Source organism: Chiloscyllium plagiosum, unplaced genomic scaffold, assembly GCF_037043375.1.
Source record: "Chiloscyllium plagiosum isolate Xiang-an unplaced genomic scaffold, Cpla_swu_hap1 HiC_scaffold_29, whole genome shotgun sequence".
In the NCBI taxonomy this organism is placed as follows: Eukaryota; Metazoa; Chordata; class Chondrichthyes; order Orectolobiformes; family Hemiscylliidae; genus Chiloscyllium; species Chiloscyllium plagiosum.
In genome coordinates this window covers 9,111,345-9,136,489 of record NW_028270167.1, presented here as the reverse complement: position 1 = coordinate 9,136,489, position 25,145 = coordinate 9,111,345, and the positions used below count along the sequence as shown (strand labels likewise).

Genomic DNA, 25,145 nt, shown 5'->3' with positions numbered 1-25,145 from the left:
GAGGGTTTCTCTTTGTCAGGTTTTCTTGTGCTATTTTCCAAATTTGCCTTATTACCCATGCACCCCACCAATGTGAAGCCCTGCTTGTCCTATTCTCTCACTCTCAGTAGGTGGACATATTCATCACTACTGTGGCATGCCGGCACTCCTGGTGCCTGTGCCATCCTTAAACAACCATTCTGTAACTGGTCAAGTGTTGTCAGTCCAAACGCTGTCCAGCATGGTTCATGTCTTGCCCTGGACGTGGTTGATGAGGGGAAACTGGCACCCCGCTTCACGGAAAGGGATTTGGCGATCCTGGTGGACGGGTTGGTGCAGAAGAGGGCGATGCTCTTTCCCCAGGACTGTCAAAGAAAGCCACAATAGTAAACCCCAAAAACACAGAACTGCGGATACTGGCAATTTCTAACAAAAACTGGAATTGCTGGAGAAACTCAGCAGATCTGGCAGCTTCTGTGGAGACAGAAACAGAGCTAACATGTTGGGTCCAGTGACAGAACAGTGAAAGGTGACGAGGCTCAAAATGTTAACTCTGCTTTCTCTCCACAGGTGTTGCCAGACCTGCTGAGTTTCTCTGGATCCTGTCAACTTGGTACAAAGCTGCCACCCAGGTGAATGTGGTCTCCATGATTTGGAGAAAGGACCAGATCAATAAGATTCTCTGCTTGGCCAAACACTGTCTACTTTCTGTTACCTTACATTCACCCTATCTCTGCTACCGCATTCACCTTTCACAAAGGCTCATGTTCTAACTCTACTGCATGCAACATCTTCCCTCCCTCTCTATTACCCATCCTAATATACTTCACTACTAATGGCGCGTGGCCTCTATATCTCCCGCTCACTCAGTGCGGACACCACACCACCTTCTCCCACTGACGTCAGCACTAACAGCTGTGCAAGCCACTTTCAGCTCACTCAATAAAAGACTCAGGAGGCTCAAAGGGTTGAATTTCCTACTCCTTCTCCTAATTCTTATGCTTTTAGTCCCTCCCTTTGAGTCATTTTACTTCATTCCAGGAGAGAATAGTTCACAATAGTGCAAAAATAGCCAAGGCAGATGGTGGGGTGTCCAACATTCAAATTCTCATCCCCTCTGAGGGGAGGTTCCCTGGATCTGGCTGGTAAGGAAGGGCCTCATGTAGAAATGCCGAATCCTCTGTGTCCTGACAACCAAATAAGAAGCATTGTCCATTGCTCACTCTGAATGGATTCACACACCCAAACTTCTGCACCCTGCCCATGATGCATTCTCTCCTTTGATCTCCGACAGGCACCAGTTTCAATAGCACAGTGATAGCAGTCAAGAGGCAGGTCCCACTCGACATCCACTCCTCTCACTCTGAGGAAGAATAGACGGAAGCCTCAGAGAAATGCGAGTAAGCAGCTTGCCTCCTGTACCCACTTCACCAGCTCACATATGGACAGCTCCACACCTACGTTCGATAGTTTTGAATTTTGATGCCAACAGCATGGGGTCAATTCCTGTGCTGACTGAGCTCACCATGTAGGGCCTGCTTTCTCAAACTCATTCCTGTACTTGAGGTGCAGTGACCCCCAGCTTAAACTCAAATGCAAGAGTGGCATTATGGTAACTTTATTAGATTATAATATAAAACATATTTTTTGGGTTACCAAAGTGAACAATTAAGTACTTTTTCTCTACCAGAGTTTCAATAACAGGATTTAATAACTAGGTTTCAATTATTGTTGATTATCAAAAGAAAACTTATTCAAAGGTGCAGCCATAATTGGTTAACATACACAGTCAATAATTTTGAAGCAAAAATGCTTATTCCTCTCAATATTACCAAACATATGCACAAACACATACACAAATCCAGACATACACATAACACTGCTTGCTCAGGAAACACAATCTTAAAATGTTTCCTCAGTCACTCCTTTAAAAGAAGGATTAGTTTCACCCTGAACTCAAAAACTGGGTTTTATTTTTAGAAGCAGGAGAGATCAGATGGGCAGCTTGTTCTTAACAGACTTCTCTTCAATTGTGAGAAACTGAGAACTGCCAAATGCTGGAGATCAGAATCGGAAAGTGTGGTGCTGGAAAAGCACAGCAGGTCAGGAGGCATCTGAGGATCAGAACAATTGACGTTTCTGACATGAGCTCTTCATCGGAAACTGAATTATGAAGAGAATGGATAAGATAGATGTAGAGAGGATGTTTCCACTGGCAGGTGAGACTAGGACAAGAGGGTATAGCCTCAAAATTAGGAGGAGCCGATTTGGGGCTGAATTGAGAAGGAACTTCTTCAGCAGCAGGCTGTAAATCTATGGAATTTCCCGCCCAGTGAAGTAGTTGACGCTACTTCAGTAGATGTTTTTAAAGCTGAGATACTTGTTTTTGAATGATGAAGAAATTAAGGGTTACGGTCAGCGGGTGATAAATGGAGTTGAGGCCATGAAAAGATCAGCCAGGATCTTATTGAATGGCTGAGCAGGCTCAAAGGGCTAGATGGCCTACTCCTGCTCCTAATTCTTATGTTCATATATTCTAACTCTTTAGAGTTTCGAAGGATGAGAAGATATCTAATTGAGGGATATAAGATGTTAAAGGGGATTGACAAAGTAGGATTGGAGTGGATGATTCCTCTTGCGGGGTAATCTAGAATGAGAGGGAATAGCTTTGGGCTCAGGAGTGGCAGATTTAAAAGAGAGATGAAGAGAAATTGCTTCTGTCAAAGGGTCAAGAAGCTGTGGAACTCACTGCTCCAGAGTGTGGTGGAAGCTGTGATAAGGTTAAGGAGGAGACAGACAGATTTCTAATCAGTAGTGGATTAAAGGGCTATGGACAACAGGCAGGAAAGTGAAGTTGAGGCCTGAGATTAGATCAATGTGATTGTATTAAATAGCAGAGCAGGCTCGGAGGGCTGAATTATCTGCTTCTGCTCCTCGCTTTTACATGCATCTGTCAAATGGTTGCAACTTAACCATCTCTGACAGTGACAACTATACCAGAGCAGACATTGTAAGAGTGCTCATGCCTTACTCAGTTACAAAAATGCAAGATAACATGCAATGAATGTGTCATCTATGTGCCCCTCAGTTAGTTTTGTTCTCTCCCTCCCATTGTGTCCTAGTGCAGTCCTGAATCCTGCAACTGGTGTGGAGGGAATCTACTGTACAGTTGGCCGCTCACATCTCCCCTTCCCCTCAGAACACACTGTTTGCCAATAGAAACTGCAAAAAGCATTTCCTCTCTTGCTTTTGGGTTAAACACTGGTCTACTAGATGCTCATGTATTTAGCTGCCGACAAAAACTCAAAAACACTGAAGGTCAGCTAATAGCGGAGGGGTCATAAGGAGCTGCCTCATGTTTTCTGTCAACCAGTTGCCTGCATAAAGGGACTTTCCTGCACAACACTCAGATAACAACTGCTGACTGAAGCCTTCAAAACTGCTTTTCCCTAGTGCCATGCAACATTAGTACCCAGTTTTAGTGATTGATGCCTTTTCATTTATGATGATTTGGAGTGTAATGTGTAAATACTTTGAAATCCACTTTTAGCATCCAATAAAATGGCTAGTAAAACAGTTATTCAGCATCAGGGGAGGGCAAAACCAACCAGGTCTGTGTGTACTTTGGACAGAGTAGGAGCTCTTTGGCATGTAACCAACAGAAACTGAAACATTCAAAGAAAGTCCAAACTATTCATCTTAGAAGCAGGTTTCAGCTAAGTCTCTCTGGCTTCTCACACTCAATGACAGATAATGCTGTCATATTCTCTTGGATATCCTTCCTAGTCAATGCCTTATTCCTCATCCTTGCCATCACCTTCAGAAAATTGCTGTTGATCACCCATTCCCTCTGCATCAAAGCATTACAAACCCCCTCCAGCTTGTAGATTCCAGTTGTGAAGGGTCTAGCATGGTTTAATGATGCAGCACACACTGTCTGGGCCCATATAGTAAGACCTCTGTGGAGTCTAGAGAAGCCCAGGCTTCGAAGCCTTATCTTCAGGAGACCAACCATCTGTTTTGTACAGCAGTGTATCCTCATTCCCCTTCGGTCTGAGGGTTTTGTGAAGTTGGAATCACCATATTTGGAGGTGGTAGTCTTTGTTTTACAGCAGCCATCCTGCTATGGGTTGAGGGCACAGGAATGTATCCATTCTCCAATGCATCCTGTCAGCACAGAGGATATAGCATCATAGAGTCATAGAGATATTCAGCGCGGAAATACACCCTTCGGTCCAACTCATCCATGCCGACCGGATATCCCAACCTAATCTAGTCCCATTTGCCAGCATTTAGCCCATAGCCCTCTAAACCCTTCCTAGTCATGTACCCATTCAGATACCTTTTAAGTGTTGTAATTGCACCAGCCTCCACCACTTCCTCTGGCAGCTCATTCCATGCATGCACCATCCTTTGGGTAAAGAAATTACCCTTTAGGTCCCTTTTAAATCTTTCCCCTCCCACCTTAAACCTTGCCCTCTAGTTTTGGACTCGTCTTCCCTGGGAAAAAGACGGTGGCTATTCATCCGATCCATGCTCCTCATGACTTTATGAACTTCTATAAGGTCAACCCTCAGCCTCCAAATGAGAGATGAGAATTTGAGAATGAGAGGTGACCTCATTCTTAAGAGACTTGACATACTGAAAGGATGAGACCACCAAAGTCTGGCAACTTAGACCATAAAACCATGAGAAACTGGATCAGGAGGAGGCCACTCAGCCCATCAAGCCTACTCCACTATTCAATAGGATCAAGGCTGATCCAACGTTCTTCATATTCACTTTCCTGCCCTATCCCTTGATTTCACGACTGATCCAGAATCTATCTCAGCCTTAAATATGCACAAGGAACCTGCCCCCACATCTCTCTGTGGTAAGGATTTGCAAAGACTCTCAGCCCCCCTGAGAGAAAACATTCCTCCTCATCTTAGTTTTAACTTGGTGCCCCTTTATTCTGAGATGATGTCCTCTGGTCCTAGACTCTCCTACAAGGGGAAACATCCTCTCACCATTTACCCTATAAAGATTGTTAAGAATCCTACATTTCAACGAGATCACCTAGACTTGGAGTAGAGTTCCAACCTGTTTAGCCTTTGCTCATGAGACAAGCCCTCTGTACTGGAGATCGTCCTAGTGAACTGCCTCCTGTGAATTAATTTCCTTAAATAAGGGGAATAAAACTTCTCACAGGACTCCAGATGCAGTCTCACTAGCACCTTATATGGTTGCAGCAAGACTTCCCTATACTCTGATCCCTTTGAAATAAGGGCCCACATTCCATTCATCTTCCTGATGACCTGCTGCCCTGCGTGCTAGCTTTCTGCGTTTCATGGACAATTCACCCCAAGTCACTTTGTATTGCAGCTTTCTACAGCTTTCTCAATTTAAATAATATCCTGTTATTTTGTTCTTCCTTTCAAAATGAACAATTTTGCGTTTTCCCACACTGCGTACCATTTGTCTACTTTTTCCCCTACTTACTTAACCTATTAGCGTCTAATCGGAAGGTGATGGTCCCACTTGCCAGGCTGTCTGGCTTTCCTTGTCATGGGAAAGGATGTTAGCAGCTGTAATCTGGAGAAAGTAGCAACTGTGACATCCAAATGTGACATGTCCATGCTCAGTAATTTAAGCATGAGCCTCTCCGTCTGTGCTGAAAAGGAATATGAGCAATGGACTCTGGCAGCCTCTTAGTAAATGCAAATTGATTGAGTGTGAAAATATGAACTAAACTAACATTGTCTCTTGACATACAATGGTGTTACCATCACTGAATTCCCCCACTATTAACATGCTGGGATTACTATTTATTAGAAACTCACCTGGACTTGCCACATATATAATGGCTACAAGAGACTAGGAATAAGTAACTCACTTCCTAATTCTACAAGGCACAAGCCAGGAGTGTGATGGAATACTCCACACTTGCCTGGATGGGTGCAGTTCCAACAACACTCATGAAACTTGACAGCATCGAGGATAAAGCAGCCCACTTGATTGGCACCACATCCACAAGCATCCACTCCCTCCATCAGCAATTCTCATTAGCAACAGTGTGTACAAGGTGCACCAAGGATCCCCAGATAACACCTTCCAAACCCATAACTATTTCCATCCAGAAGGACAAAGGCAGCAGACATATGGGAACACCATCACCGACAAGTTCCCGTTGAAATCACTTGCCATCCTGACTTGTATGGCTGACCCCACTTGAGAAGAGAACACAATGCCTTAGAGGAAGCACCAGCAAGACTGGGCTCTGTGCTGCCTCTTCTCCCACCAGCTCAGATACTAACACCTTGATGGGTACACTAGACAGGATTAGTGTGGGGAGTACCTGCAGCTGACTACTTCACTGCCATGTTTCTGCAGCTGGACAGGAAAGAAACATCTTGGACCACTGGCACTCGGAGACTGCTGGAGACCAGGCACCTGGTCAGCCCCAAGCTGGAGAGGATCCTATGGCTTCGGCAGTTCAGGACTCAGCTCAACTGAGAACCTATACTGTGGAACCTTTAGAGATTAAGGATACAACTTCTGTTCTGGGCTCTTCTGAGAAGCAGCTGGTTCAGTTCCCACTGATTGTTGTTGAAGACTTGGGCTCAAGTTTGATGGGGCAAAATTGGTTGAGAAAGATTCACCCAGATTGGCTCAACACTTTTTGATTTAAAAATAGCTGCCTGAGTGAAGTCCTAATTAAATACCTGGACATTTTTCAGGAAGGGCTAGGGACTATTGAAAGAGCCAAGGCCACCTTGCACATTGAGCAGGAACCAATTCCATGGTTCTGCAAGGCCCACCCCCTGCCATTTGCAAGTCGAGGCAGAAATCAGAAGGCTGGAACGCAAAGGAATCATCAAAGCAGTCCAGTTTGTAGAAAGGTCAGTTCTGGTTTTACCGATTGCCGGTGGGTCGGTTTGCCTTTGTGGGGATTTTAAACCAACAGTAAATCGCATTTTGCAGTAGGATAAATACCCAAGCCCTTACATAGAGCAAAGCTGGTAGGGAGGCTATCCTTCACAAAGCTGGAGATGAACCATGTGTACTTACAATTACGGTTGGTACCAATATTCGAGACTGCCATCTTAGCTAGCATCAGCTGGTGCAATTTTTCAGTGGACAATGGAGAACATTTTACAAGGTGTACCCCAGGTTACCATTTAACTAGATGATGTGCTAAAAACAGAGAAGATCAATAAGGAGCGCTGAGAGAACTTGGACAAGATCTTAGACGTTTTTCACAGGTGGGCATAGGCAATGTGAGAAAATGTGTGTTCTAGACACCCCAGTGATCTACCTGGGCAACAGGGTTGACAAGATTGGGCGACACCCATTGGAAGATAAAGTGAGGGCAATAAAGGCTCCCATGTCTGTCTTCCCTTGGGCTGGTGAATTATTAAAGAAAGTTCATATGTAAGCTGGCCTCCATCCTGGCCCCTTTGCATTAGCACGTAAAAAAGGGTCAGCCTTGGAAATGGTTGGGTAGCCAAACCATAGCTTTTGGAGAATTGAAGAAACAGCTGTCATCTTCTAAGATAATGGCATTCTATGAACCCAAGCGAAATATGGTATTGACACGCAATGCCTCCCTGCGCAGCATCAGGGTAGCATTAGCTTATAGCAATGGAGAGGAACTCCCAAAGGTATATGCATCCACGACTTTGGCTAATGCAGAACATAGATATGTCCAGCTAGAGAAGGAAGCTCTGTTGGTCATACTTGGAGACAGGAAATTCCACCAATACCTTTAAGGCGGTTACATTTGTAATAATAACAGACCACACACCCCTGCCTGGTCTACGTAAAGAGGACAAGGCAGTGCATCCAAAGCTTCAGGTTGAATTCAGTGGTGGGCTCTAATACAAGTTGGAACACTGTCTGGGAGGTCAGGTAGCAAATGTGGATCCATTGAGCTGCCTTCTGCTGGCAGATACACCATTAGTAGTATCACCACTGGAAGAGGCTGTAATGTTTTAAAGTTTCTGATACATTTCCAGTCACAGCTGACAATATCAGACTTTGGATGCAGAAAGATCTGGTCCTGGCGAAACTGAAACAGCTGGTGGTGATGGGGGAAACCAAAAGGCCATCACAACCAGAATTGAAATCTTTTTGGACCCAGAGAGAACAGATTGCATTCAAGGATGGTATATTATTATGGGGAATGAGAGTGATTGTCCTGAGCCAAGCTCACCACCAGATACTGGCTGAACTCCACCAGGGTCATCCAGAGTTTCAAAAATTACAATGTTGGTGAGAAGTTCTGATTGGTCGTCAGGATTCAATGCAGACATACCCGTGTTTGTAGGCAGTGCCCAGAATGGCATCAAGGTCAAAAATTACCACCAGCAGCTCCCCCACATTCACAGGAATGGTTGGGTAAACCCTGGACTCGGTTACACATTGACTATCCAGGTACTTTCATGGGCTCAATGTTCTTGGTCATTGTGGACACCCACTCAAAATGGCTGGACGTGCACAGCATTCATTCATCAAACACGGGGGCGAGGACAGAAAAACTGCATGCATATTTTCCAACAACCGGGCTCCCAAAAGTATTGGTCACAGATAACAGGTCATCACTTACCAGCAGGGATTTTGAGTATTTTCTATAGTTGAATGGTATGCACCATATAAGGACAACTCCATATCATCCATTATCGAATGGTCCGGCAGAAAGAGCAGGCCAAACTTTGAAGACAGGCTTAAAGAAACAGCCTGTAACTTCAACAGATACCAAACTATCCTGGTTCCTGTTTGATAGGGCCAACCCTCATGCAACTCCAGGAATAGCTGTAGCAGAGTTGCTAATGGGGAGAAGACTCCACACCAGGTTAAATCTGATCTTCCCAGCCCTGGGGAAGTGGGGCTGAATGAATCAGCATTACGAACACCAATGCTGGACACAAGACTCCACAAAGCAAAAGAGACAGTTTACTTCAGGGAAGATTGGTATAGAAACCATGGGAATGGCCCTGCATGGGTAAGAGGCATGGTCAACATGAAGTCAGGTCTGTGATGCCTGAACTTCAGGTAGGTATGATGGTCCTGAACAAGCACATGAACAATCTGAAAGCTGCAAACTGGCAAACAGTGTGGGAGCAAAACATGCCCGGCTCCTCGGCAGCCTTTCAAACCACTGGAACCCCTGGATTCTCCCTCTCCATCAAGTGCTGAAGATACCTTGCAGTCTGAGGTGGACACGGTGGATGTCACTGCTTTAACACCTTTGCATCCTGAAGAAAAGAATGAATTTCTTCCAAGATGCTCCGGGCAAAAGAGGAAAGCTATTGTGCGTTACTTGTCACCTGTGCCATAGGCAGAGTTGGAGAAACCTGACCCGGTGCTAAAACACCCCAGGAGGAGCTACAAAAGAGAACTAGCCCATGTCCTTGGACTTAGCATGGGCAGCACAGAGGCTCAGTGGTTAGCACTGCTGCCTCACAGCACCAAGGACCTGGGTTCGATTCCTGCCTCGGTGACTATCTGTGTGGAATTTGCACAATCCAAAGATGTGCAGGTTAGGTGAATTGCCATGCTTAATTGCCCATAGTGTTAGGTGCATTAGTCAAGGATAAATATAGGGCGGGAGGTTGCTCTTCGGAGTGTCGGTGTGGACTTGTTGGGCCGAAGGGCCTGTTTCCGTATTGCAGGGTATCTAATCAGAGGGACAGGGATGTAGTCATTTTAACAAAGGCTGCCAGGTGGACCTCATAGAATAGGAGTTCCCTGATTGGGGGCTGTTAATATGGCCCAATCAGGGAGTCCTGGCTGTCAGAGGTTCTGTTCACTTTGAGGGAGCTAGATCAGTGTGAAGGGCTCTCTACATGTAAATAAACAGTGGCTTTGTGACAGGATATGGGCGTCTGTGCAGTTATTTCAACTGAGGTGATTTAGTAACTACTGAGAGGCAACAATCTAGACGGATAGACCATATCCCCACGAACAGGGTTAACCCTTCCAGACTAAGATGAAGAGTAATTTCTTCACTCAGAGAGATCTGGATCTTTAGAATTCTCCAGAGGATTGCTGAGGCATTGATAATTCTGGATTGAGACTGTCAGATGCTTGGCTACTTATGGAATCAAGAGGTAAAGAGAGCAGGAGGAAAATGAAGTTGATGTAAAAAATATTTCATTGAATAGCAAAGGAGGTTCAAAGGGGCCAGTGGCCTACACTATATTACCTACATTTTTAAATTTCTATTAGCTGTGCAACATTTATCTCTTACTAGTCAAAACTAGTATTGCCTTGTCCGTCTCTCATTGTTTTGTGTACAGCCATTACTCAGATTTATTTCATATTGTTTCACTATCTTGAAAACCTCTGTGGTGTTACATCTCAGGTTCCTCCCTTCAATATTGAGATGTTAAAGATTTTTTCCATTATTCTTCACACCTGACATCTCTAACTAACAATGGCAGGCTCAATAGCTCTTCTGATTGCCAGTGCATGCTCTATGAGACTGTGAGCTGAATGCACCACTGAGGGAATCCTGCATCGTAGGGGGAGCCAATGTTTGGACATGACTGACAGTCACAAAGGAGGGGGTGTGATAAGACAACAGAAGTGGAATGGCAAATTATTGAAGGATAAAATGCAGAAATTGTTGTCAAGTGCCTGTATTTATTACAGCAATTAAGTGAATATGCCAGTATTTGAAGGCATTTTTGAGCCCATATACAGCAAAGGTTTTCACACTGCAAAGGAAACATATAAATATTCACAGTTTCGCTGAACAAATAGAAGCAAGTTACAATGTATGACATCCAAAGAGGTTGTAATTCTGCATGCTTTTGGGAAGCAATTATCTTAATGAGTAAATTAATGGTTGTAACTGGAAAACCTCTGTGAGATCTCTTTGTCAGAAGTCACACAACTCTAGTTTATCATCCAACATGTTTATTTGAAATCACAAGCATTCAAAGCACTGCTCCTTCAGACAGAGGTGAACATCCCTGAGGGAGAAACTAGTACAAAACCTAATCAGAGTTTGAAATAAGTGCTCTGGTCACACTGAAGCTCCATTCTCAGTTAGGCAACACAAACCAGACTGGTTTGCACTATTACTGGATTTTCATGTCAGGGTGTGTCAGAATACTTTCAAACAGATTGATTAAATTAACTTGTTTGATTTGTCAATGACTATCGCCACATATATCTTGATGAAATGTTTTGTTTTGCATACAGTTCCTTCACAGGCTGGAATGAGTTTCGTTTAAGTCTGATAGGGAAATTTCACTTTTGTTTCTGCAAAAGTGTACCATTATCATATCTGTTTCAGGATGATTGTCAGTTCATGTGTTGACCATTTTTGGTAAATTGAAAACAGGAAAGAGCAACTGCTAAGCACTATTTTCATTTGGGGAGCGGTTTGCACGCTAGCCTTTTGTGGTTATGTTTCCTCACGGGGGTGGTATGCCCAAGGGGACAGTCTTTATCTGAGTGTTCACAATGCTGTCAGCCAACACTGGTATGTACTATAGCACATTGCCTGAGCGTCGTTATCTTTTAATATCTTTTCATGAGTTAAGGTCAAGTGTACGCCTTCAACCCCTCATGGTTGTTCCAGTATTCAAACTGTCTGACGCTTACCTCACCTCTACGAATCTACTTTCTTCATATCCTCTGAAACTGTTATAACTGAGATTAGGAGAGTGCCATATCACTGTAGCCCAGTTGGCTGGACAGCTGGTTTGTGATAATCAGTAATGCCAACAGCATGGGGTCAATTCCTGTACTGGCTGAGGTCCTGCCTTCTCAATCACACCCCTGTAACCTGTGCTGTGATGACCCTCAGCTTAAACTATTTAATGAGAGAGTGGGGGTATGGTAACATCACTAAATAATGTCATAAAATATTTCCTGGATACTAAGGTGTACAGTTAAATACTTCATCCATATCTGATTTTCAATAACAAGATTTATTAATCAGGTTTAATATTCAACATAATTATTTGCTGATTATCAAAAGAATACTGATTCAAAGATGCAGCAATAATTGGTTAACATAATACAGTCAATAATACAGAAGGAAAAATGTTAATTCCTCTAAATATCCTGATGAAGGGCTTATGCCCGAAACATCGATTCTCCTGCTCTTTGGATGCTGCCTGACCTATTATGCTTTTCCAGCACTATACTCTCAACTCCTCCTTCCTCTAAATATCCCCAAACACAGTTATTTTAGTTGCATATTGCAGAAATACAACATTCAAACTATTTTCTTCTTACTTATAAGATTTCCAAATGCTTGGACCAACATTTATCCTCCAACCAAAACCAACACAGAGAGCCCTGTGAAGGAGGAGAAAGGGACAGTTGCAAATCAGCACCCTTTGTATTGACTCCGGTGAGGATGAAAGTGGTAAGAATAGAAAACCGACTGCAGGTTGGCTATAACCCCTCTCTGCATGACTGCTTAAGAACAATCTCACGTTTAACGTCATGTCATTCACCAACCTAACCCTGGGATCTTGCTGTGTACAAATTGTGTACTGATTTTTATCCATGAGAGTGGCAATTATGCTTTGAAAAGTATACCATTTGCTACCAAGTTCTTGAAGTCACTCTTTTTTAAATTCTTTCATAGAATGTGGGTGTCACTGGGCCAGCATCTATTTCCCATCCCTAATTGCCCTTGAGCTGAGTGGCTTGCTCAGACAGGCAAGAGTGAACTACATTGCTATCGGGGTCTGGAGTCACATATAGGTAAGGACAGTAGGTTTCCTTCCTTAAAAGAGATTAATAAGCCAGATGGACTTGTTCAATAGCTGTTACAATTAGATTGGTTTTAATTCCAGACTTCTATTGGATTCAAATTTTCACCATCTGCCAGTGTACGATGTGCTATGCCCCAGAATATTAGGTTGATTTACTAGCCCTATAACGTTACCACTACACTGTCATCTTTAATTCATTTTCTCTTTCAAGACAACTGTAAGTGAAGGGAAATATCATGTTCTAGCTCCTCATTATATCACTCCAATCTGCTTGGGATGGTCTCTGCTGAAAGACTGGATGTCATTTTAGCAATATAAAAACAGAAATTACTGCGATTTCTCAGCATGCCTGGCAGCATCTGTGGAGAGAAAGCAGAGTTAACATTATGAGTCAGGCGACCTTTCTTCATAGCATCCTGAAGAATTGGTCACTGGACATGAAATAGGCAAAAGTGAGGACTGCAGATGCTGGAGATTAGAGTTAAGATTAGAGTGGTGCTGGAAAAGCACAGGAGGCCAGGCAGCATCTGAGGAGCAGGAAAATCGATGTTTTGGGCAGGAGCCCTTCAGCAGGAATTCCGATTTTCCTGCTCCTTGGATGCTGCCTGACCTGCTGTGCTTTTCCAGCACCACACTAATCTTGACACTGGGCATGAAATGTCAACTCTGCTTTCTCTCTCCACAGATGCTGCCAGACCTGCTGAGCTTTTCCAGCAATTTTTATTTTTGTTTCTGATTTCCAATATCTGCAGTTCTTTGTTTTTTGTTGTCATTATTGCTCTCCTCCCTTTTTAATCCCAATCTCTGATCTTTAAGTGATCACAGTTGGATGGGTCAAGAAAGGAGAAACCATTCTTGATCAATGAAAATAATATCAATAATTAATATCTGAAAGGTAGTGAAGGCTTGCAAACCTGACTTATCTGAGCGATTCCTGAGGAAGTGAGGGGAGGGAAGGAAGGTCCATTACAAACAGTAAAAGTTTGAAGGAGTTGGGTGTAACTTAAGTTATTTAACTTAGAACATCCTTCATATTAAAATTTCAGGTTATGACAAACAATATTGAGAAAAGGAAACTGAAACTGAAGCTAATAAAACCCAGATATGCATCTGTCGCTTTGCAGAATAACAGACTCAGGCAAGAGGTAAGTGTCAAAAAAACTTCATATAGTTCAGTTCATTTTTAAGTTGGAAAAGAATTAAAAAGGAGATGAGGAAAACATTCTCTGCTCAGCACGTTGCTAAGATCTGGAATTTATTGGCAGAAGAGCTATGAAAGCAGATTCACACAACTTTACAAAAGGAAATTGGGTAAATATTTTGAAAAGCAAGCAGAATGGCAGGAAAAGCAGGGGAATGTGATAGATGTTTGAAAGGAACAGAACAAAAAGAAATGGGCCAAATAAGCTCTTTTAGTGCCTTAGTACGATTTTTAATAATTGTGTTATTGAATAATGCAATGCAGGACATCGACAGCAGTGTATGATCTTTTGTTGACTTAAATGAGAGGAGAACAACAAAAACTAATACTGCGCCTTTGGGATTAAGACAGTTAAGGCACACGAATGATCTATGTGTGAGACAATTAGAGTCTTCAAGTGCACGAGACAGTTTAACAAGATTTCTCTCAGTAAATTGTTCAGCACAGTGAAAGATTACAAGTTTAATTTCAGAGGTGAAATTAATACACTGCCACTTTATCAGTAAGGAAACAATAGCACTGAAATAGATTCCCAGTGATCAGTTGAGTCTAAGAATGAAATATAATATTATGATATAGTTGGAAGATTAATCATTGTGGTTAATCTGAGTTTCTCCAGCATTTTCTATTTTTCTTTATTAAATTCATCCCTTACAATGTTGTCTTCATGCTTTGTGAAGCTTGTAATTCAAGATAAAGATCTTGTTAGTTTTAGGGAGTGTCCAGTTGGTTGTGTAACGCTTTCTACTTTATCTTTTCTGGTTGATGTTACCACATTAAAATTGAAAAATACAGCTACCATCCCCACGATGATAGTGCCTGCCCCTGTGAAAAATATTGTCAGGTCTATGGGACAACTCCGTTTTTCCAAACTTGCTCTCTGGAAAATGATTTCACTCTGGTGAAATTACATCTAGAGTGTTGTGTGAAATTCAGGGCAGTGTGTTAATAAATTCTAACAAGGGGCAGGAATGAATTCTAACAAAGAACAGGAAATGTTACTTTTCACTGAAATTAGTGATTCTTAATTGTTATGTTTCAGAATTGTGATTCATTGTGCAGAAATAGAAACAATTCTCCAATTGCATGAGAATTGTCACCTTCATTGCTGTCAAATCAGAACAGAAATTCAAACATATTTTCTATAGAGATCAGATAACTGAGATTGCTAGACATAATAACAAAAAGGCGAAAGACAAACGTTTATGCACCATTTTGCACAGTACAGGACAGTTAAAAGAACTTTACAGCCAGTGAAGTAATCATAGAATAGAATCCCTACAGTGTGGAAACAGGCCCTTTGGTCCAATATATCCACACCAACTCTCTGAAGATTAATCCACCCAGACCCATTCCCCGAGCCCACATATCCCTGAACACTGTGGGCAATTTGGCATGGCCAATTCACCCAACCTGCACATCTTTGCATTGTGGGAGAAAACCAGAACACTTGGAGGAAACCCACACAGACAGAGAATGTGCAAACTCCACATGGAGAGTTACTCGAGATTAGAATTGAACCTGGGGCCTTGGTGCTGTGAAGTAGCAGGGCTAGCTACTGAGCCACTGCGCTGCCCCAAACTTTGAGGTGTAGCCATTGGTTTAGTGTATGAATTATGCAGCTAATTGACGCAGAGCAAACTCTCACAGTCTTGGATAAAACAATAATAAGTTAATCCACATTTATGATTGAAGATTAATTGTTAGTCAAGACACTGGTCAGATATACCCTCCTGCTCTTTGAAATTTTATATCCAGCCAAGCAGATAAATAAAGTAAGAGCAAATTACTGCAGATGCTGGAATCTGTACTGAAACAACAAATGCTGGAGATCACAGTGGGTCATACAGTTTCCATGGAAAGACAGCAAGCTAATGTTTTGAATCTAGATTACTCTTCATCAGAGCTCTGAACATTAGCTTGCTCTCTCTCCATTGATGCCTTTGGACCTGCTGTGATCTCCAGCATTTTTGGTTTTCAGATAAATAAGTCCTTCGTTTGACTTTTCATGACTGTTGGCCTGGATTTTTGTACTGAAGTAGGAATTGAATCCGAAACCTTTGAATGCGAGGCAAGTATAATATCAAAGGATCTGCAACTGACACAAAGTGCTGAAACATCGGATTTTGTTTGACAAAACAAATCACCCAAAGTACGATTTCAAATACTTCTTTAATAGAGCTGCTGTTGATGATTGGGAAATTGTTATGATGCCTTGAACAACTTCTCAAGGCTGAAGACCATTATTTTCCTTTGTTTCATTTTGATTCTGTCCCTTTCTGAGGTGCTGGCACATTGCCACATCATCCCCGAGGAGCGACCTTGCTCTCTGAGCCTTGGCTGTGGGCGTAAGATGGGGATTTTTTGGCATCCGAGTAAAAACCAACTTTTTTCTTTGCCAAACATCCACGGGAGTGAGTGCTCTTCATCAAGTGAGAGAACTGGAAAGCTTTAAGGAAAGGGGTCAATTGCTGCAGTCCAACAGCAGAGACCAGCTTTCTCAGTTTGCACAGTTTTGTGATCAAACACTTTGCTCAAGGTAAGTGGACTTTTCAGGGTAAGTGCCACTAGTGAAGTTTACCAATGAGCAGTTATGACATGAGGGGAATATAATTTGGTCTAACTGAAGGATTCATGACAGAATTAAAGTGTCTTCTTCTGGATTTGTTTTTCCTTTCTTTTGTTAAAGATCAAGTTGAAAAATTCATCCGATTACCATGGCATATGCTTACGGAAATATGTGGGCTGAAGAAGATGCACCTGGTTTCATTGAAGCATGTCTTAAAAGCTACGAAGCACCAAAGAATGGCAAGATCTATGTGATGTACCATGGAACCTCTATCTTCAACGTGGATGCCATTCAGAGGAATGGTTTCTGCCAATCTCCTAAGGGCATGCTGGGCCGCGGAGTCTATGTCAGTCGGGACATTCAGAAAGCCTGCAGATATCCACTGGATGCTCCTGACCATCAGAAGGTTGTGCTTAAATTAAGAGTTAATGTGGGAAAGGTCAAAATGATAGATTACCAAGGGCACCCATTGCAGAAGACATGGCATGATCATGGTTATGACACGGCCTGGTGTCCTCCAGGCTGTGGCATGGTACCAAGTGGTCTGGAGGAGGACTGTGTCTGGGATCCCAGGAGAATAAAAGTTGTTGAAATAATTCATCAATCAATTCAGCCAAGCCCACTGTACTACCCCGATTGTTACTGAGTGGAATGGAGACCTCAACTCCTTAAATGGGATAACAATGGTGGGGTTGGGATGGGGAAGGAGGGAAGTGGAGGATATTCAGGAAAACTCTTACCCTGATATCCTCCCTAGGGCTAGGGAGGGAAGGTTCAAACCTGTTGGATCTCTGGAAGGTGGCCTTTGGTGAATAACCTGGGATGTAGGTTAATGCTCTATAATCACAAATCCTGCCAAGCACTCATTAGAGTAAAGTTCTTGGAGGCTGTCCTCCTGGCAATGTGTCATACATATGCAGCACCATCAGAGCATTGTTCTCATCCATGTCCCAGTAACCTTCAGCGCCAGGAGTGGAGTCTCTGCAAAAACACAACGTGTTTACATTCACACAGGAAACACGGCTATTTTCCCAATGCACTGAAGGGTCACCACCAGCTGTGAAACAGGCCTTTAAAGTGGGAACTGAGTCACTGGGGAGAAAAGACAGTTGATGTCACAAAATATTTTACAGAGGTTCAGAGGCACAAGATGCAATATTTTTCTTGAAATCCAATGTGTCAATGTGATCACTTTGTAACATTCTGTATACACACTTTTGGTGATTAGAAAAAGTATTGTTATTTGCATTTCATGTGTTCAGCTGAATAAAATCATTACCTGTCTTTTTTTTGTGGTCTCTCAATACTTACTGAATGGGTTGGATGCTGAAAAATGAATATTTGCCAAGCAATTTTGAAATAATCATTCTATAGATGTGAAAGACAATGGCAGGATGGTGTATTGGCAAAGAATATTCTTTGTTCCCTCTGCTTGGTGGGAATTAGCTGGAATGGAGGTTAACCTCCAGGAGACAGCCCATGCTCCTTTCTTTCCACTTTCCACTTTATACATTAAGGTGGCAAGTCTCATGTGTGAACACAGTAGAAAGACAAAAAAGAACAGAACTGTCCATAAGTCTGCTTTTTAAACAGGAAGTTACTGGGGCAAGGTTTCAGCCAGCTCAGGAGAACAATGTGCAGTGTAGTTAGCAATTAGTTTGTTGCAAATAAACCGGGTGACCCACTGATGTTAGCAAGCATATCAAACTGATTATTTTGTGTTCTTACATATAACTATTTTGAAAAATGCCAGTATAATTGAAAAAAACTTGCCCAGAACAGTCATCTTTGAGTTAGCTCAGCATTTCTGGCATTGTGCCCTTGTTTGGAAAGCTTGACTCATTCAATACTTCCGACAAAGGCTGGGCCTAGTATGTGGAAAGGATGTGTTATTTTTTTCCGGGCAAATGGCCATGGGGCAGATGAAAGACAACAAGTAATCCTTCTGACTGCTTGCAGTCCCGTAGCATTCTCGGTTATTAGATGCTTAACTTTCCCCGATGCACCAGGTACTGAAAGATTTCAAGTGTTGACGGATTTAGTTAAGGAATATTACAACTTCAAACCTCCTCTAATTCTGAGACACAATTGGTTTTACTCGGCTGTTGGAAAAACACGGGAATCCATATCGGGATTTGTCATGAGGTTAAGATGACTGAATGAGCCATATGATTTTAAAATGAGATGCTGAGACACCATTTGGTATATGGGTGTAATGACATTACCATGTAGAAGAGCCCACTGGCTGAAGTCCAATGGGACTTCAAACAGGAACTACAACTGGCTCTGTCATTAGAAAATGCAGCAAGTGGAGCATGTGAGCTACAGGGTATCCCAATGAGAGTGGATACCCTCACCTGTCCAAGGGACCTTGGGGAACAGAGGTCAGCTCACAGCAAAATCCCACAAGTCTTGCTAAATGGCTACATTTTCTTCAGGATCTGGGTTGGCAAGCCTTTGTTGTTGCTGCTGGAATGTAGATCAAGAGAACAAAGGTGTCTTATGAGGCCTGACTTTAGTCAGAGAGCTCACAGGCTGGTATCCAGGAGAGTGCACACCCTGGAAAATCCACCTACTTGTGGTTTGGTACAGTCACGTTCCTGATGAAGGGCTTATGCACGAAACACCGACTCTTCTGCTCCTCAGATGCTGCCTGAACTGCTGTGCTTTTCCAGCGTCACTCTCTTTGACTCTGACTCTCCAGCATGTGCAGTCCTCACGTTCTCCAAGGAACAGTTAAATTGCTAAGAAACATCCAAATCTGAACCAATTAAAATAAATATCTGGCTAAAGGGTCACCCAGTTTTCATGGAGATCGATACCAGCACAGCTGTATAGTGGTTGCAGAACTCGTCTTTAACAAGATTCACTGTAGACTCCAACCCTTACATTTGTACAAGACCATGGACAGACTGACAGCATACACCAGGGAGCTGTTACAGATTAAGGGTATGACTTCAGTTCTGGTTTCCTATGAGAAACAGTTGATGCAGCTACCTTAACCTTCTGTTGGGACATAAGGCATGGCAAGTGTCTGAGGTATCAGTGGGGGGGCACTTTGGGGCCAGTGATCATAATTCTATTGGTTTTAAAATAGCTATGGAAAATGATAGACCTGATCTAAAAGTCAAAGTTCTAAACTGGAGTAAGACCAATTTTGACAGTATTAGACAAGAACTTTCAAATTTTGATTGGGAGAGACTATTCGCAGGTACAGGGACAGTTGGAAAGTGGAAGGCCTTCAAAAATGAGATAGTGAGAGCCCAAAGATAGTATGCTCCTGTGAGTGTGAAGGATTGGATGATTGGAGAATTTGTGGCTCTGGTCAAGAAAATGAAAGAGGCATATGGCAGGTGCAGACAGCTGGGTTTGAGCGAATCCCTTGACGAGTATAAGGTCACTGGGAGTATACTGAAAAGGGTAATGAGGAAGGAAAAAGGGGACACGAGATAGCTTTGACAAATAGGGTTAAGGAGAATCCAAAGAGATTCTACAAATACATTAAGGACAAAAGAGTAACTAGGGAGAGAATAGGGCTCCTTAAAAATCAGCAAGGCTGACTATGTATGGAACCACAGGAGATGGGTAAGATACTAAACAAATATTTCATGTCAGTATTTATTGTGGAGAAGGGCACAGAAGTTAGAGAACTTGGAGACATAAACAGTGATATCTTGAAATGTGTTAATATTACAGAGGGGGAGATGTTGGACTTCTTAAAATGCATGAAGGTGGATGAATCCCTGACACATGATCATCTGGTGTATCCCAGAACTTTGTGGGTAACTGAGTGTTGCTGGGCCCATTGATGAGATATTTGTATCATCAGGAGCCAAGGGTAAGATGCCAGAAGACTGGAGGGTGGCTACTGTGATGCCATTATTTGAGAAAAGTGGTAAGAAAAAGCCAGGGGGAACTATAGACTGGTGAGCCTGACTAGATTAATTTAGGGTATGTTGTCGGCTTGGACGGGTTGGCCTAAAGGGTCTGTACCTGTGCTGTTAGCCTCTATACATCCTGGGGTTCTATTCAGAACATTCATTAACCATTTCCTGAGAAGCAAGTTGCCATGGATGCTTGACTTGGTAGCCATGCTAGGTTTGGCCAACATGTTGAGATACATTAGGCGAGACATCAAACTTGCGATTACATCATGATCTGGAAGGAGAGGAAGCTGGGAATCGTTGGCCCAGCTGCAACCTTGCATCTTGCGACCCGAAAATGAAGGGTGAAGACAAACCCTCATTGGTTGACACCTACATGTCACAAGCTCCCTGGTACTGCACCATCAATTCGGTCACTAATTCATCTACCAGGGGTCAAAGGTTATATTTGGTGGTACAGAAGGCACTGTGGCATTCTCTGAGTCCACAAAAAAAGCTTGTGCAGCTCTCAGCCCTTGTACACCCACTCCATCACTGCAATTACTTCCTTGATTGTCCTTCAGGTAACCACTATTTGTTGACCAAGCTGTCATTTATCACCTTTATGCTAGACTTCTCCTTGTTGGTGTTTGATTAAGATATTGCAATTAAAATAATGTTGGACTTCCACTGTAGTCTCTGAAGGGTCTGTCCTTTGTTTCCACTGGTCGCCCATTCAATATTTAGAACTTCCCCTACAGTAAACTGATATTCATGTGTGTAATTGTGGTGCTCAAAGCAGCAACTGTTTTAATAGAAATGAAACATGCACACACTCTAATAAAAGGATGATACACTGTTGTCTTAAGATCATAAGAAATGAAGGCAGGAGATGGTAAGGACCTTGGTAGGACCTTGGCAGGACCTTGGTAAGGCCACATTTGGAGTACTGTGTGCAGTTCTGGTCGCCTCATTTTAGGAAAGATGTGGAAGTTTTGGAGAGGGTGCAGAGGAGATTTATCAGGATGTTGCCTGGAATGGAGAATAGGTTGTACGAGGATAGGTTGAGAGTGCTAGGCCTTTTCTCATTGGAACGGCGAAGGATGAGGGGTGACTTGATAGAGTTTATAAGATGATCAGGGGAATAGATAGAGTAGACAGTCAGAAACTTTTTCCCCTGGTACAACAGAGTGTTACAAGGCGACATAAATTTAAGGTGAAGGGTGGAAGGTATAGGGGGGATGTCAGGGGTAGGTTCTTTACCCAGAGAGTGGTGGGGGCATGGAATGCGCTGCCTGTGGGAGTGGCAGAGTCAGAATCATTGGTGACCTTTAAGCGGCAATTGGATAGGAATATGGATAGGTGCTTAAGCTAGGACAAATGTTTGGCACAACATCGTGGGCTGAAGGGCCTGTTCTGTGCTGTATTGTTCTATGTTCTATGTTCTATGGTTATTGACCCATCAAGCCTGTTGTGCTATTCAATATGATCAGGGCTGATCTGATTGTGGCTTTAACTCCAGCCTGTCCCACATAACCCTCAAATACTTTGAAAAACTTCTAACTCATCCTTGAATCTACCCAACAATTTAACATTCACAGCAGGCAGGAAAGTGGATTTGAGGATTATCATATCCGCCATGATCTGATTGAATGGGGAAGCAGAATCAATGGGGTGAATGGCCTACTTTTGCATCGTATAGTCTTTCTGATCTCCCTGTGGAAGAAAGTTTCAAAGTTTAATGTTCGTCAGTTCTTGCTTGGTGAAAATATCACCACTATCAAGATCAAGAAGTGTTGAACAATCTCTCCAACACTGGTACGGACTTTTATTCCCCTCTTAATCCAATTTACAATCCTGGTCAAATATCAATGACAGGCCTTCAGCCATTGCACATCTGTATTGAGCAATTCTCTCATTAGATTCCTCCAAATGTGTTGTTTCTCTGTCAAAAGCCTCCTTAAAATGTGTCATTGTGTGTATGTGAGAATCTATAATATTGTATAGGTTTGTTTATGACAAGTTGAGTATGTGCATGTATTCCTTTGCAAATGTAAAAAAAGTGTGATGCCTTTCCTTTTAAACAACATCCTAACTAGTTAATTTACTTGATCATTAAAAACTGAATTACTGTAGCTATTTCATGTGTGGTGAATTGCTTATCGACCATATTAACAAAATATGGCAGAAATACGTTAGTGTCGTATTGATACAAATGTCTTATAAAATATTTATTATGCAAATTAAATTTCATTCTGCCAACTGATTGATGTGGGCAGGATGAAATACTGCCATCTAAAGTACATTTGTGTATCTGAAGGAAGCAGTGGGTTACAGCAGTGAAATTTGAGTTAACTGAAATACAATTAACCTTGACGTTTGGTGAAGTAACAAAACTACAAATAGTTGAAAATAAGATAACCAGGAAGAACGATATTTGAGTGAAGTGGGCAGAGGAGAAGGAAGCCTCCACTTACTTGTAGCAATGGTAGGAAATGCAATTTGAACTGGGGGAGGGTAGGATTAGTATTTCCGATTGCTAGTGGAGTAGACAACAGGAAGATGGGTGACAGTGAGGGATGGAAGAAGGGCACAATCAACTTGAACAGGGGGAATGAAGAAAAGTGTGTGGGTAGGGAACGGCAGAGTGAGAAGTGTGAATTAAATGTCAGGTAAACAGCGTGTGACCTGGTGATTCAAAAAGGAGGAAGAGTTATACTCTAAACACGTCTACAATGTGAAAAAGGGAGTTTACAATTAAATACGAACAATTATCCACAATCAGTTTATTGCAGATGTCATGTCCACAGTAAATATGCGAGACTGGATCTTTTTAACATCAGTAGCTAATAGCCTAATGTGATCCAATTAGCTCAATAACAGGGATTAACCTTTAGTGACATCATGAATGTAGTTGACCCAGTGTTGTTCCAGGTCATTTCTATTCACAGTATATCCCTGACTGAAGATTTTCCTATTGCAGCCTCTGTTATACACACATGTCTTCCTCAATGTCCTGTACAATAACCAGCAGTAGTAATGTAGAACCATTTCTCCACAGCAGGATTATCCAAAACACAGCCAATTAGACTACAAATAGTTGTGGCAATCTCATTTCTGACTGGCTTTTCCCATCAGAACCTTGATGGCGTAGGGGTTTGGAAAGGATGGGGGTGGGGGCATGGGACAGAGTTGGGGCGAGCAGGCTGTGTCACAGTGGGTTTGATACTGATGGACAATAGAAACGTCTTCTTTTTCTGGTGAATGCTGGCGCTCAATGTTTTGGGATGTGGGCCTGGAAAATTCAGAGCTCTGCAGGCACAACAGCCTCCCAATCCTGTCTCCACCTTGGCTCTTTTGATCAATGCAGGTCCATGAGTTGTAGGCAGACAGTTATGAAGAGCCTCACTGAGTGATTCCTGATTGGATGATTCTTGTTGGGATGGGTTTTGAGGTGACATAGGGTGGGGTTGATGTTGGGTTATGATCAGCTAAATGGGCACCGAGCACCAGGCTGCAGTGGCAGATATCCAATCGGGCTGCCTGAGACTTCATCCCTACTTGGGTGTTTCAGTCAAAGGCTGACCTGCAGAATGCCTCCCACACACCACTGGTGGCTTGGCTACTTCTTGCATTATTTTTCATTCAACTTAATAGAACTGGTGGACAGGGCACCATCTGGTTGAATCATACTCCCACTTGCTTACCGGGTGCTGTAGCTTCTCTGGGTGCCTCACCTTTACAAGATTTCAGACCCTGACCAGACTGATTCCTGGGATGGTGGGACTGATGTATGAAGAGAGGCTTGATCAGTCAGGGCTGTATTCACTGCAGTTTGGACGACTGAGGAGGGATCTCATAAAAACCTTAAAAAATCTAATTGGATTAGTCGGGGTTAATGGAGGAAGGATGTTCCTGATTACTGAGGAGTTGACAGGATGGTGTGGTGACTCAGTGGTTAGCACTGCTGCCTCACAGTGCCAGGGACCCAAATTTGATTCCAGTCTTGGGCAACTGTCTGTGTGGAGTTTGCACATTCTCCCAGAGGCTGCGTAGGTTTCCTCCAGGTGCTCTGGTTTCCAACCACAGTCTGAAGATATGCAGGTTAGGTGGATTGGCCGTGCTAAATTTCCCCATTGTATCCAGGGATGTGCCGGCTAGGTGTATTGGCCATAGGAAATGCAAGGTTACAAGAATGGGATGGGTCTTGGTGGGATGCTCTACAGAGGGTCAGTGCAGACTCAGTTGGCCTCCTCCTGTGCTGTAGGGATTTTTTGAAGCAGGGGTCTCTGTCTAAGGATATGGAATTGGTCATTTAGAACTGAGATGAAGAGAAATTTATTCACTCAGAGAATCATGAGCCTGTGAAATTCACTAATACAGAAAGCAGTTGAAGTCAAACATTGAATGCTTTCAAGAAGAAGTTATGGTTATTAAGTTTAATGGGATCAAAGGGCATGGGGCAAAAAAGGAATCAGGATCCCGAGTTGGGTAATCATCCATAATCATTTTGAATAGCAGAAAGGCTTGAAGGGTTGAATGGCCTACTCCTGTTCCTCATTTTATTGTTTCTATGAGTGCACCAATCCAGCAATGAATGGGATGTATTTGGATCTTTACCCATGCAGACGCGATTTGAGATTGTTCTCCAACCAATGGAAACTTACATTACGTCGACAGAAGATGGATTTGGAAGAATTCTGAGGCCAAACTTGAATGACCAGTGTGTGATCCATGATATGTCCAAGTTCCTCAGTGTCAAACTGAATAGAAAGGATTATCCGTATCCTATGGAACTGATCCCAACAATT

At 42.8% G+C, this 25,145-nt stretch overlaps 1 protein-coding gene across 1 annotated transcript; it reads left to right on the top strand.

Annotated features, from left to right (window-relative positions):
* Positions 1-7,517: 7,517 nt before the first annotated feature.
* On the top strand, positions 7,518-17,755 carry LOC122540543 (uncharacterized). The gene is made up of 5 exons (XM_087976560.1): positions 7,518-7,622; positions 11,312-11,452; positions 12,221-12,346; positions 13,748-13,846; positions 16,592-17,755. The coding sequence occupies exons 1-5, from the start codon at positions 7,518-7,520 to the stop codon at positions 16,649-16,651; spliced, it is 531 nt and encodes a 176-aa protein (XP_087832686.1). The 3' UTR covers positions 16,652-17,755.
* Positions 17,756-25,145: the final 7,390 nt, after the last annotated feature.

What these genes read in the sequence shown, in the direction of transcription:
- LOC122540543 (XM_087976560.1), top strand. Translation starts at nt 7,518, where the DNA reads ATGGCATTCTATGAACCCAAGCGAAATATGGTATTGACACGCAATGCC. An exon ending in AATGCTGTCAGCCAACACTG is followed by an intron (nt 11,453 to 12,220) that starts GTATGTACTATA and finishes CTTACTTATAAG; the next exon opens with ATTTCCAAATGCTTGGACCA. An exon ending in CTCCGGTGAGGATGAAAGTG is followed by an intron (nt 12,347 to 13,747) that starts GTAAGAATAGAA and finishes TTAAAATTTCAG; the next exon opens with GTTATGACAAACAATATTGA.